The sequence below is a fragment of the Melanostigma gelatinosum genome, assembly GCF_949748355.1.
Source record: "Melanostigma gelatinosum genome assembly, chromosome: 13".
NCBI classification, from domain to species: domain Eukaryota; kingdom Metazoa; phylum Chordata; class Actinopteri; order Perciformes; family Zoarcidae; genus Melanostigma; species Melanostigma gelatinosum.
The window spans coordinates 22,382,343-22,394,402 of record NC_136646.1 but is presented as its reverse complement, the minus strand read 5'-3'; the positions used below and the strand labels follow the sequence as shown (position 1 = coordinate 22,394,402).

Below are 12,060 nucleotides of genomic sequence, written 5' to 3'. Positions count from 1 at the left end.
TGTGGAACGAACACAAAACCCCTTTATAGGATCATGACAGTAAAAACAAACAGTAGCAGCAGCTGAGTATTAGACTCGTGTGGTCGTGTCCTCTACTGGTTCCTCAAATAAATTCATAATCAGTGTTTATTAATAACAGACAGGTCACATGGCTGAGATGCTGGCTTCACAGGCTCTTGACTAAAGGAGAAAAGGCTTCACGTAGTGCAACTAACAGGTGCTTTAATTATCCATTTAATACGTTATCTACTTTTATGAATTGTTTATACTACTGAAAGTCAAAATGACATCTTACCGAACCTGAAGCATCTCTTCCAAAGTGTTTATAGACGTGAATAAGAGCAACAAGTAAATTATCACGTTGAGAAGCCATAATCAACACAACACAGTTTGTTTTATTAACTTAATGACTTAAATGACAGAAGATACACAAAGTGAGTAACGATACAAATATTCAATGACAAAACATTCTGCAATCATCATGTCCATCATATACAGAGGACATTAAAAATTAATTCATTTGGGATATTTCTAATGAATTGCTGACAAAATGAGATTTGAACCTTCAGGGTGAAATAAGACTTCAGCACAGAACAGGAAACAACATTTGAATGGGCTGATTGTAACTAACTCACTGCTTCAACAGATAAATTACAGCTGTGTTGGTCAACAAACACAAGATTCAATGTCAAATTTAAATATCAAGTTTGTATCGCAAACTTTTAAAACTCCCCAACAACCGGAATTAACCGGTTTGGTTCTAACCTGAGAATCAGAGAGGGATACCTTTTTGTTTTGTATCTTTCATTTTATTACCGGATCAGTTTTATTAACTGACCATAGAAGAAGAATTTGAAGTGCACACCATCGTCTCTCTCTCTTCACATTAACTTTCTCCACAACAGAGTTGTGAGCTCCACTTTGTGTTCCCACTCAAAGTTGTTTTCCTCTCAGGTCTCGGCTCGGTCCTCACACCTCTCATCAGTCACAGGAGCCATCCTTCCATCCATCTCTCCACCTCTCATCGACACGGGAGCAGTCGAACTCGGACTTGCCCAGCCGGACGTTAATGTCATTGTGGATAAGACAGAGCCACTGAGAGAGAGCATGGCGACTCCTGGTGTCCGGCTGATTGCTTTTCAATCTGCAGAGAGGAAATGGTGCATTTACAAACAGCCTGCTCTTGACTAATAACACCTTGCAATGTGAAAATGTGAAAGCTGCAGATTCGTTTGCTTCCACTAAACCCACAAAGAAGCAGTTAAGATGCCTGCATATTAAATCTAAAGGATCAGTGTGGTCTGACCTGCCCCTGAGGTCTTCTGCACATTCATCACATGGGAAGAACTTGGAGAAAAGGTTGATGAACTGCCCCATCTCTTGCTGCTGGGTAGAAGATGGTCTATCGGGGTAATACGCTGCCATGGTGTGCAGGAAGGACCAGGTGTTACGCCCCAACTCCTCCCTGTCCAACGGACATTGTGGGTCTTGTGGCTCCGACTCTGCAGTTCGGGTCTCCTGGAGAGTCAAAGTGGTATTTTAAAAAGGGAAGCCAAGTGCAGTGTGTGGTTTATGCTGATTTGTGGTTTCACATGAATAACTTATCCTACATATCCTGTCCTACAGGCAGGTTCTTCATCACAGCCAGAGAAGACTATTTGTCTCGTAGAGATCAGGATCAAATAACTTAATTGATATGAAAAGCTTTGGATCAGATGTGGAGAGAGCTTCTGTTACAGGATGAAACCAAACAACCACCATGTGACATTGCGTCATGACACAACAAGTTTACAAAAGCTCGAAGGAGAAAACTCTCGCACATTCACAATTAAAACACATTACCCAATAAACAATCTCACTGTAACAGTAATATTATACGGATCCTCTAAAAACCCCGTCTCGACCTCTTGTTACCTGTAGATCAGCTGTCTTCTGGATTTTCATCCAGGATTTAAAGTCCGTACAAGCTCTGCATGGCTTCTTTTTCACATCCCCGGTCTGCTCCGGCTCTTTACCGGAGCCGTCCTGCGGTGGTTTGACTGCCACGGCAAACGGAAAACCTTCAAACCCGGGCGGGTTGGAGGCTGAAGATCGTCTCGGTCCTGTGGGCGCAGCCATGTTCGCTGTCTGCATTACCTAATAACTAGGAACGACCGATCGATACATCATCGGGAATGTCCGGCTGTTAAAATGCAGCTACATCTGACATTATCGCTTTTTAAAAAATATTTTGAGTCCACCGGGAGGACAGCTTCGCCGTCGTGCTGCACACTTACCGACTGATGTGAGCGATAACGATACATGGGACAACACTTGCGTTTCCGTGTTTCTTCCGGACCGTTTATGGGGACGGAACGACTTCCGGTTTGTGATGTCAGTTCACCGTGCATGCCGCTGAGTGAAGCTTCTGCCAAAGTGTAAATTTATATTATATTACAACATTTTACAAATGTGTCATTGCATGTGTTTCATGTAGATATTCATTTAAAGCTAGTTGTGTCGAATCATAGTTTTTATTTCGGTTTGTTGACTGTTATGTTCCCACTTGTTAGCTTGGTGGCTAACAAAGCTAACAACTGTGGAGTGACACGTTTCTGCGTTCTGTTATTTTCTCTCCTCGCCAGTGTAACGTTAACGGTGTAACAGGAACACCTGAACCGCCACAATGGGGATCTTGGAGAAAATCGCGGAGATAGAGCGAGAAATCGCTCGGACACAGAAAAACAAAGGTAAGAGAGGGCAGCCGCTAGGCTAACTGTTAGCTAACCCATGGGCGAACTTGTGGCCATCTCTTGTCTGACTCTTTGTGTGTCAGCTGTCGGTGTTGTGTTACTCATTAATCTCACAGAAATCCAAGGAGAAGCGTGCTAATCGACACCGTAAGCTTGATTACAGCAACTACACACCTAACGTTAAAGCAACAATCCCCCCCAAAAACACGTTATCTCCAAGTAACAGCTAATACATTCAAATAAATCAATCTAAGCTCCAGTGTGGCTGTTGTGCTGGTATTACAATGTTATAGCCACCTTTTTCCACCTCTCACCTGCATTATTATTGTGGTGTCAGACTCCTACTTTTAAAGCATCTTGTGTCACAATTAATTTTTCTGTCATTGATTTCTCCAGCCACTGAGTACCATCTGGGTTTGCTGAAGGCCAAGCTAGCCAAATACAGAGCTCAGCTCCTGGAGCCCAAGACAACGGGGGCCAAAGGCGAGGGCTTCGATGTCATGAAATCAGGAGATGCTCGTGTTGCTCTTATCGGTTTCCCCTCTGTGGGTAAGGTACGTCAACACAGCGGGTAATGGACTGTGTTTTCTCTTGTCTGGATCTGGAAAGTTCCCCTAATCCTGCTGCACCGTATCTCAAATACAAACAAAGAAATAGTAAGATGGTTGAACCGAGCCAACGTTGAAAAGCACCGGAAAGAGGAGTGAAACATTATCAAAAGATTCAACGTGTCCGGGTGTAATTGAATCCTCTGTTGTGTCCCGCAGTCCACCTTCCTTAGTTTGATGACATCGACAGCCAGTGAAGCTGCTTCCTATGAGTTCACCACTCTCACCTGCATACCTGGTGTCATAGAGGTAAACACAGTCACAGCCACGGCATGTCCTCAACATCGTTAAAAATAAAGAAGTGCTGTTTATGCTGTTGTTTGTTGCTCTTCAGTACAAAGGGGCCAACATCCAGTTGCTGGATCTGCCAGGAATCATTGAGGGTGCTGCGCAAGGTACGCTGAGATGTTTTGTTTACTTAAACCCAAAGTGAGCAGACGCTGTAGTCTATCTATTTTATTATTATGGTGTTGTATTAATGAATGATAACGTGTGGGATTTCAGAGGAACGGTTCTTTCAGTTCATAGTTTAGATGCTGCCGCTCACAATAATGAGAAAAGTCTTCGCAGTGATTGTAAAACACAGACTCTGTGACCGTTCACAGGTAAGGGTCGAGGCCGGCAGGTCATTGCTGTAGCCAGGACGGCAGACGTCGTCATCATGATGTTGGACGCCACTAAAGGAGAAGTTCAGAGGTGTGTGACGCCCACTGTTTGTGTATGTGTGTGTGTGAGAGAGAGCCGGTCTGTTGAAGGGAATTTGAGAGGCCGGTGAGTTATTTCATCAACTAATTCTTCCCTTAAATTTCTTTTTCATCTTTCTAGAGAACTTCTCGAGAAAGAGTTGGAGTCGGTGGGCATCAGACTCAACAGGTCGAAACCTAATATATATTTCAAGGTACATTTTCTATCATCCTCCTGAGTGGAGCATCAAATATCAACAGCCTAATTCAAAGAGACATGGCTATTGTGTTGTGGCTAAAATGTGGGTTTAGGAAAAGAACTGATTGATGGTAACAGTAGATATAAATGAGTAAATCGACCGCTTGAAGTCCCAAATAGTTGTCACGGTACCTTGCTTTGGCATTAATGGGCCTTGCTGCTAGCAGAGCCTAAACAAATGTCCTGTCCATGCTAGCTTGTCAGCTTCAGAAATGAATACTCGGTTTGTAATACTAAACTATGTAAAAATGTGTGATTAATCTCTCTGTAGCCCAAGAAAGGTGGCGGCCTCTCCTACAACTCCACAGTTCCTCTCACCCAGTGCTCAGAGAAGCTGGTTCAGCTCATCCTCCACGAATACAGTATCCTTCACTTCTCAAGCATCAGAGGAGGCAGCTCGCAGAGAAAAAGATCATTTCTACGAGCTTGATAGGTCTCAGGAGAATACGCTTGATTTCTTTAACCCCTTCTCCTCAGAAATCTTTAATGCAGAAGTCCTCTTCAGGGAGGACAGCACACCAGACGAGTTCATCGACGTCATCGTGGGGAACAGAGTATACATGCCTTGCCTTTATGTAAGTCAGTAACCATCATCCGGGTCTAACATTTTAAATGTTTAATATTCCAAGTCCCAAGATGTTTTCCTGAACATTTTCAACCCATTGAACATTTTCAAACCAGGTTTTGGCAAATCTGCCGAGCTTTGAGCTCGTGTACGTTTGTTTAGGGTCTCTTTTCTTTTTTCCCTCATATTATTTTTGATATTCACAGGTGTACAATAAGGTGGATCAAATCTCCATCGAGGAGGTGGACCGCCTGGCTCACCAACCTAACAGTGTTGTCATCAGGTCAGATATCTGTGTGTGTGTGTGTGTGTGTGTGAATAACAGTCGTCTTGGTTGGAAGCTGCCATCTCCCTCTTTTAATATCTATCTATGTAAATATCTATGTGGGAGTTAAACAGCTTTCTCCGTTTCTGTCCTCGTGTATATTTCAGTTGTGGGATGAAGTTGAACCTGGACTACCTTCTAGAGACGTTGTGGGAATACCTGGCTCTGATTTGCATTTACACTAAGAAAAGAGGAGGTACACGCATGTTTTCTCTCATTGTTGGACTGTCGCAATCACATGTACACCGAATTGATATTAAGTTTGTTCCTTTCTTCTTTTTCCATTAGAGCGCCCAGACTTTAGTGATGCCATCATTATGAGAAGAGCAGCATCTGTAGAACATGTGGTGCGTAAAACGCACATGAAGTCACACATGTAGAGTCAAGATGTCTCCAACATCTGTACATGAATAATAACATGCCGGTCAGCAGATCGCGCTGTGTGTGATGTGATGTTGCTTTCTCCCCCACAGTGCCATCGAATCCACAGAACCTTAGTCGGACAGTTCAAATACGCCCTGGTTTGGGTAAGTTCAAGTTTTCAGCAACGCAAAATTCAGATCATTGAAAGTTCAGCCAGGTAGTTATGACAGTCACAGATTTTGCCTGTGAATGTCTTTGCTTGTCTTTAGTTGTGTGGCAGATACGATAAACTGTAATTCCAGTTAATTACTAAATGAATTACACCTTTGTGGAATGATACAATTTAACATATCAAGATGCTTTAGTGTACCGTTGATGTTGCTTTTATCCCACAATGGTTTGTGCAACAGAAATGGAAATGTATGCAACTTGAAATATAAATAGTACAGAATGCATTGATATTATTTATTGTATGAAACTGGGACACGGTGTATGAACACTGACTGAGCAGTCATTGTTCTTCAGCTTCATTAAAGGTCCATGCTCTCATCAATACTACAGTAAACACAGCTGCAGCTCTTGATGGAAAAAAACACTGACTATAATACTCTCTATATTCTATATTCACTGTTCGCTCAATTGACTCTCTAAATTAAAACCACCCTCAGAGCTTCAGCTGTGTTTACGGTGTCATGATACATGAGACGCAGAGTGGAGCGGATGCAGAGGATCTCTTGTTCGCTGTGTAGAGATTCACCGCATTAGAAACCCAAACAGACAGACGGGAAGGGTCTGAACAGAGTCGTCTGTTGGTCTTCCAGGGAACCAGCACCAAGTACAGCCCCCAGAGGGTCGGCCTTACGCACATCATGGAGCACGAGGACGTCATCCAGGTCGTGAAGAAGTAAAGCGAGCTCCGGGTGGAACAGAACAGAGCCGGAGCCGGGAGAGTCACACTTTCGTCGGAGGCGTTAAAATGGAAAAAAAGACTCGCTGTACAATACAATTACTGCAAAGAAAAAATAGCTGCCATTCTTATTTTGTATATTAAAATTAACAAAATGCATTGAAGAGTTGGATGTGGACAATACATGGTGTGTTTTACTTTTTGATTACAAGAAGATGCATTTGATTCAGAGGGGAAACGAATAAAGTCCATAAAATGATGAATCCTTGTGCTTCTTTTATTACTATAAGTTTCACCTTAATGTATTATTGGTATATTTAACTGCATTGCACCTGGATTACATTCATTCACATGTACATACTACACCTATTTAAAAAAAGTAACTGTAAAGCTAATAGTCGTATAAATACATTTCGTAAAATATATACATTAAAGATTGTGAAATTATTCAAACTAAATGATTATGAAATGTTATTTTATTATTCTTATTTTCATGGTGTAACTTATTTTAAATTAATTCTTAATTCACATTAGATGTTTAATTCAAATGTTTAAACATGAATACATTTTTTTGGGTAATTTGTGGGCGGCGGAAACCAGCTGTGAACACAACACTGACATAAACTGAGATGTGACAGTCATGGAGCAACATTATCATTCATTTGGAGCTCGGTTTCAGCCGCCTGGAGAATGTGAGTCTGATATTTACTCTTCATTTAGTTCTGTTTTTGTCTCCACTCACTCCTGAGGAGAATATATTCCAGCTGTTTAGCTGCTAACTGCTACTCAATGTTGAGCTAGCTACATGCTAACTTTAATGCTAACGTCCAAAGCTCCACATGGCCAACACTTATTAAACTCAGAGCTCAGGTGAGCCTCAGATAAACTTTCCAACTTCAGCAGGTCAATGTGAAAACAACTTTTTAGCTCCAGATGCTACACAAAGCTAACTACATCATTCTGGAAGGTGAAGGACAAACATCCAAGCAAAACTAAGTGGCAAGAAGGACCTAAATAATGCTGCAAAGCTCCCCAATGTAAATAGGAATGTTGTAAAAAATACAAGTGAACCATAAAGTATTGAATTAAATCATTAAATGCACTACTTGGCCTCACTGTAACAAAGTCTATATTGTTTTGTGACAGAAGTCCCTCAGGTGAGTATCCTGCACACACCTTTATATACCTTTCTTCTGTAACTTCTGTAGACCAGGTGAGGGTCAGTGACCTTTGACCTGTCTCCACTGCCTCCAGCCATGCTGCCCAGCTGTCTGTGTCCCGTCGCCAACGCTCCACGGCAGGCTTACCAGAAAGTATGGACTCCCAGCCAATGCTCCCCATTCACTGGAACACACAAGCACAATAGCGCCATTAAATATTCAGAAGCATCTCTTCGGGCTGGGAGAGGGGTGAGTGAGGGAGTGGGAGGCTTTTACGAGAGCGACAGAAAGAGGGGCTGTGTGTTGACACCGCTGGCCTTTTAAAGATGCCTCAAAGATGTCTCCTCGGAGTGAGTCGTGGATGGAGAGATTCTGCTTCGAAAATAACCTGAAGAGAAGAGGAATGATGGAGGGATACTATTGTGGAGGGAAAGGAGAAACAAAGGTACGGTCCAATGGGTGTGTATTGCGTGGAGCAGGCATGACACTTGATGCTGCTTGGCTCCATATGGCATGGCTTAGAGAGGGTGTGTGTGTGTGTGTTTGGTGCAAGAACTGGCAGTTTAATTCGAGTGCTTTTATGAGGCTTGATAGTATTTAGTTTGGTACCGTCAGTAATGCTGTTTGAAACTGGAAGATTTTCTGAGTTTAGTCTTAATAATAAAAAGTAGTTTGCAGACTCTCCTCACTTGGCTCCGTTTAACCAGATGACTTGTAACCTGTGAGTTTTCCTCAGTGTAATCAAAAGTAACCCAAACAAATGTTCTTTTTTTGCCATAGAGTTGCGGTGATTCATTGATTAGTCAATTGACAGATAATAAACTAATTGTTTAAGTAACTTTTCAAGCAAAAATTCCATAAAATAGCATTTTTCAGTCTTTCAAATGTGAAGATTTCCTTTTCTCTGGTTTATCAAAGTAAACTGATTATTTGGTTCGTGGCTATCACCCAAAAAAACATTTTAAGATGTCACCATAGACTCTTGGAAAAATAGGACTTATTTCTTTTTTAAATCTGGACCCTGATTACTTCGTCTCTGCTGCCCTCCTCTGTCTCAGCCTGCTCATTACATGAAGCTGAGAGTCCAATCAGGTGATCACAGTGTTTTATTTAACAGCTACAGATCAGAGGGAAACCTCTGGCTTTCCTTTAACTAATTTCAGATTCACTTGGATATTTGATTTTATGAGATACCAGTAAACTAAAATTGTCCAATAATGAAATGAGTGAAGAGCTAAATTGATTTGACAACATACACTTTAACCCCTGTAACCTGAGCTACAAGACTCAATTGTTAGTGTGGACCACAAACTATGAAACACATGAGGTGACCTAACAAGTGCAAAACTGTCGCACTTCATGACACTTTAAAAATATGTTTTTTTAAATCCCAATGACATTTTGATTGTGAGATTACAAGACAGGTGTTGAGGTTCTTTGTTGTTGTTTTGCTTTGTTGTTGTTACCAGTTTGCTGGGTTGGGTTTGTAAAATAGCCTATTTAGAGTTCAATTCAATTCAATTCAATTTATTTTTGTATAGCCCAAAATCACAAATTACAAATTTGCCTCAGAGGGCTTTACAGTATGTACACGTTTGACATCCTCTTGTCCCGGGACCCTCACATCGGAACAGGAAAAACTCCACACCAAACGTAGAGTACATCCAGTGTGACAAAAGACTCGGACTTGTATGGAGCTCACAGGATATTCTATAAGCAAACAGGGAGTTCATGAACAATTGGATGAAAAGGCTTTTCTTTGCGTGTTTGGACTGAGCATATGTACTTGCATAAGGTGAAGGCTAACAGACTGTTGTGTTCGACTTTTGCCGTCATGTTAAGATAATCTCTTTTGTGTTTGTCTACGGGACGGATTAGCTCATTGATGCACATGAAGAAGCAGGACTACACAGAAAAAACACTAATCCGGCACTCACGCATTCATCAATTCCCACGCGATCAGAACCTTTATTTTTGTCCTTTTAAAGAGTTGCATCATTAGAAAGTAAACAACCATGCAAAGACTCAGACAACACATTAAAAGTAATCCTTGAAACACACGATCATCATATTCTTTCGTACCTTTCAGGAACTAAATACTGTCTTTATGTACTGTATGAAGACAGTAATATATCTGAGTAATATCTAACTAAGGCTGTCGACTAATACAATTCCGGGGAGGACTAATCGACGAAAGAATTCTTTGTTGACTAAGACCAGCAAGACCCATCAGTCAACCTACATTTACCAAAGCTCTGTCCTCATGCTGTGAGTGTGTGAGAGAGGCCTTTTTGTGGTGTGTGTGTGTGTGTGTGTGCGCGTGTGTGTGTATGTATATGTGAGGATATCTGATAAGGCTCCCTGACACACACACACAAACACACACATGTTTCACAACCTATTGTCACTAAACACAAATGACTCTCTCGGCTCTGACGTCGGGACGCCAGTGTGGAAGGATGATAGCGTATTGTGTGTGTGTGTGTGTGTGTGTGTGTGATCCTGCTACGAACGCACAATGCACCGATTGTTTACTGAGGCGGGGGCGCAGGGGAGGCAGCACACACCACATGTACACGTGCAGCTCCTTTCTTTACTCACTATTGTACATTTGTCCTGTAGATGTCCAGGTAATCACTGACGCCTCACTGATCAGCAGATGTTTGTTTGTCTTACGGCATTGAAGGCTCATTGTGTGTTCAGATGGGCCGTGTCATTTAAGGAATGGTTTGTGTGTCTGTGTGCAGAGGGCTATAAAACATCAGCACAGGGTCCAGAAGAGACGGTGCAGACAGAAGCCAGCGGGTTCGATTTTTACTCCAGACAGCGAGTGGGTTCAGCAGATGTTTTGGTGGATTTAAGAGCTCTAAATAACAACATCTGTCACTCAAAAACAAAAATACAGAGAAGGTAAGCTGTACCAAACACAAGAACTGCCTTATGTACAAATATTGTATGTTGCCAAAAGAGGGTGTGGCAGTTCTTATATTGCATTTTTAGAATTTGTCTCCGTCTTCTTTGTTTGATGCCTCTGATGGTCAAGAAGTCAAGCGGCTCTGTGGGGAAAAGGAGAACTGTGAGTTACTTCATGTTGATAACTGTCAGATGTTATCACTCAATTTTACAAAGTGGCAAAGTAAACAACGAAGGAGAATCTGTTTACTTCATTTGTCAATGTTATTTACCACTTCATGAATCATTCACTGTAAGTAATATTGTCTTCCAACTTGTGTGATTATGGTTATTATTCATAAATTCCTCTTTGGATGAATCTGCACCGAGTCAGCTGGAGAAGTTGTGCTTGTGGCACTTTGCTTTGGCATTAAAAATGTATTGACTAACGTTAAAACGGCTACACGGTCGGCGTTGCCGCTGCACATCACAGTCGTTGATGAAGCTCAGAGGAATGATTTGTCTTGTTGGCACCACCTCTAAAAGCACCACAGCTTGCAATAAGTAACACCAGCCTTTTTGGTGTTGTTGTAATTGATCCTGGCGAGACGCACTGAAAAAAGAAGAAGAAAAAAAAACGAAGCCTCAGAGGCGAAAATAGTGAGACTTCTAGTCTCTTGTGTAAGCCAAGCACAGGAAACGCTGGGTCTTACATTTCCCAACTTCATAGCCTCTTTCTTCATAGTCTCCAGCTGTGTTTTAAAACCCTGAAAAGCTTCTTTCCAAAACCACAGAAGACATTAAATATCTTTTGTTCATAGACTGTGTAGTGATGAGTGAAGTGAACTTCATTTGTAAAGCACCCTTCTCCTGGAAAATGCTATTTGGTGAGCTGTTGCATCATCTTAGTGCGATTGCCTCAAAGTGCTCTCTCTTTACAAGTAGTTTGTGATGGATTTGATCTCGAGATTGAAGAATCGACGCATGAAACGTGACAAAATCTTGTCGATTTCTTTTGTGTTGGTGTTTGATACCGCCGCTCAGCATTTGGTATTTACATTCACATGTAACAGATACGTTAAGGTCGAATTGAGCATCTAATCTTCAGGTCTAATAATAGCCGTCTCTCCAGCCAAGTGTTGGTGTGTGACCCTCTGTGGCAGGTCTTCAGTGTGTGAGCAGCCGCTGGCATCTCGCCATTGTTGCTGGGTAGTCTGGCAGCGAAGGTTAAGACTTGAACGGAGCTTAAAGGCTTACAGGAAACCTGAGTCCAGCCTCCTCATCTTCCTCATCCTCTTCCTGCCTCACCTCCTCTGCCTCTCCCTCTGTCACTCTTGTCTGTCATTTTCCATTTGACACTCATACCATTTTGTTTTACTGTCATCATTGCAGTCTAAGCGTTGTAGGGATGACAATGTCTGTCGGTCAGTCCACGGCTTTGGTCCAAACTGAAATATCTCTTTATGACCAAATACCAACAAAACCAATGACATTCCCATGTTAACAAGCTAAGTTAAGATGCTAAACATGGTAAACACGATACCTGCTAAACATCAGTGTTGTCTT

The 12,060-nt window shown here is 41.9% G+C and overlaps 2 protein-coding genes across 3 annotated transcripts; one reads left to right on the top strand and one right to left on the bottom strand.

Annotated features, from left to right (window-relative positions):
* Window positions 1–383: 383 nt before the first annotated feature.
* Window positions 384–2,318, bottom strand: gfer (growth factor, augmenter of liver regeneration (ERV1 homolog, S. cerevisiae)). The gene is made up of 3 exons (XM_079281126.1): window positions 1,915–2,318; window positions 1,307–1,518; window positions 384–1,144 (listed from the first exon to the last, which is right to left on the bottom strand). The coding sequence occupies exons 1-3, from the start codon at window positions 2,131–2,133 to the stop codon at window positions 982–984; spliced, it is 594 nt and encodes a 197-aa protein (XP_079137252.1). The 5' UTR covers window positions 2,134–2,318; the 3' UTR covers window positions 384–981.
* Window positions 2,319–2,346: 28 nt separating this feature from the next.
* Window positions 2,347–6,701, top strand: drg2 (developmentally regulated GTP binding protein 2). Of its 2 annotated transcripts, none has more exons than XM_079281284.1 (14): window positions 2,347–2,417; window positions 2,625–2,729; window positions 3,129–3,286; window positions 3,500–3,589; window positions 3,675–3,735; window positions 3,946–4,036; window positions 4,166–4,238; window positions 4,554–4,644; window positions 4,760–4,857; window positions 5,054–5,130; window positions 5,280–5,368; window positions 5,461–5,519; window positions 5,646–5,699; window positions 6,357–6,701. In XM_079281284.1, the coding sequence occupies exons 2-14, from the start codon at window positions 2,666–2,668 to the stop codon at window positions 6,441–6,443; spliced, it is 1,092 nt and encodes a 363-aa protein (XP_079137410.1). In that variant the 5' UTR covers window positions 2,347–2,417; window positions 2,625–2,665; the 3' UTR covers window positions 6,444–6,701. The 2 variants fall into 2 exon arrangements, with proteins under 2 accessions (XP_079137410.1, XP_079137411.1); XM_079281285.1 differs by having other exon boundaries at window positions 2,355–2,373.
* Window positions 6,702–12,060: the final 5,359 nt, after the last annotated feature.

What these genes read in the sequence shown, in the direction of transcription:
- drg2 (XM_079281284.1), top strand. Translation starts at nt 2,666, where the DNA reads ATGGGGATCTTGGAGAAAATCGCGGAGATAGAGCGAGAAATCGCTCGG. An exon ending in TTACACTAAGAAAAGAGGAG is followed by an intron (nt 5,369 to 5,460) that starts GTACACGCATGT and finishes TTTTTCCATTAG; the next exon opens with AGCGCCCAGACTTTAGTGAT. An exon ending in CAGCATCTGTAGAACATGTG is followed by an intron (nt 5,520 to 5,645) that starts GTGCGTAAAACG and finishes TCTCCCCCACAG; the next exon opens with TGCCATCGAATCCACAGAAC.
- gfer (XM_079281126.1), bottom strand. Translation starts at nt 2,133, where the DNA reads ATGCAGACAGCGAACATGGCTGCGCCCACAGGACCGAGACGATCTTCA. An exon ending in AGAAGACAGCTGATCTACAG is followed by an intron (nt 1,519 to 1,914) that starts GTAACAAGAGGT and finishes TTGACTCTCCAG; the next exon opens with GAGACCCGAACTGCAGAGTC. An exon ending in GCAGAAGACCTCAGGGGCAG is followed by an intron (nt 1,145 to 1,306) that starts GTCAGACCACAC and finishes TCCTCTCTGCAG; the next exon opens with ATTGAAAAGCAATCAGCCGG.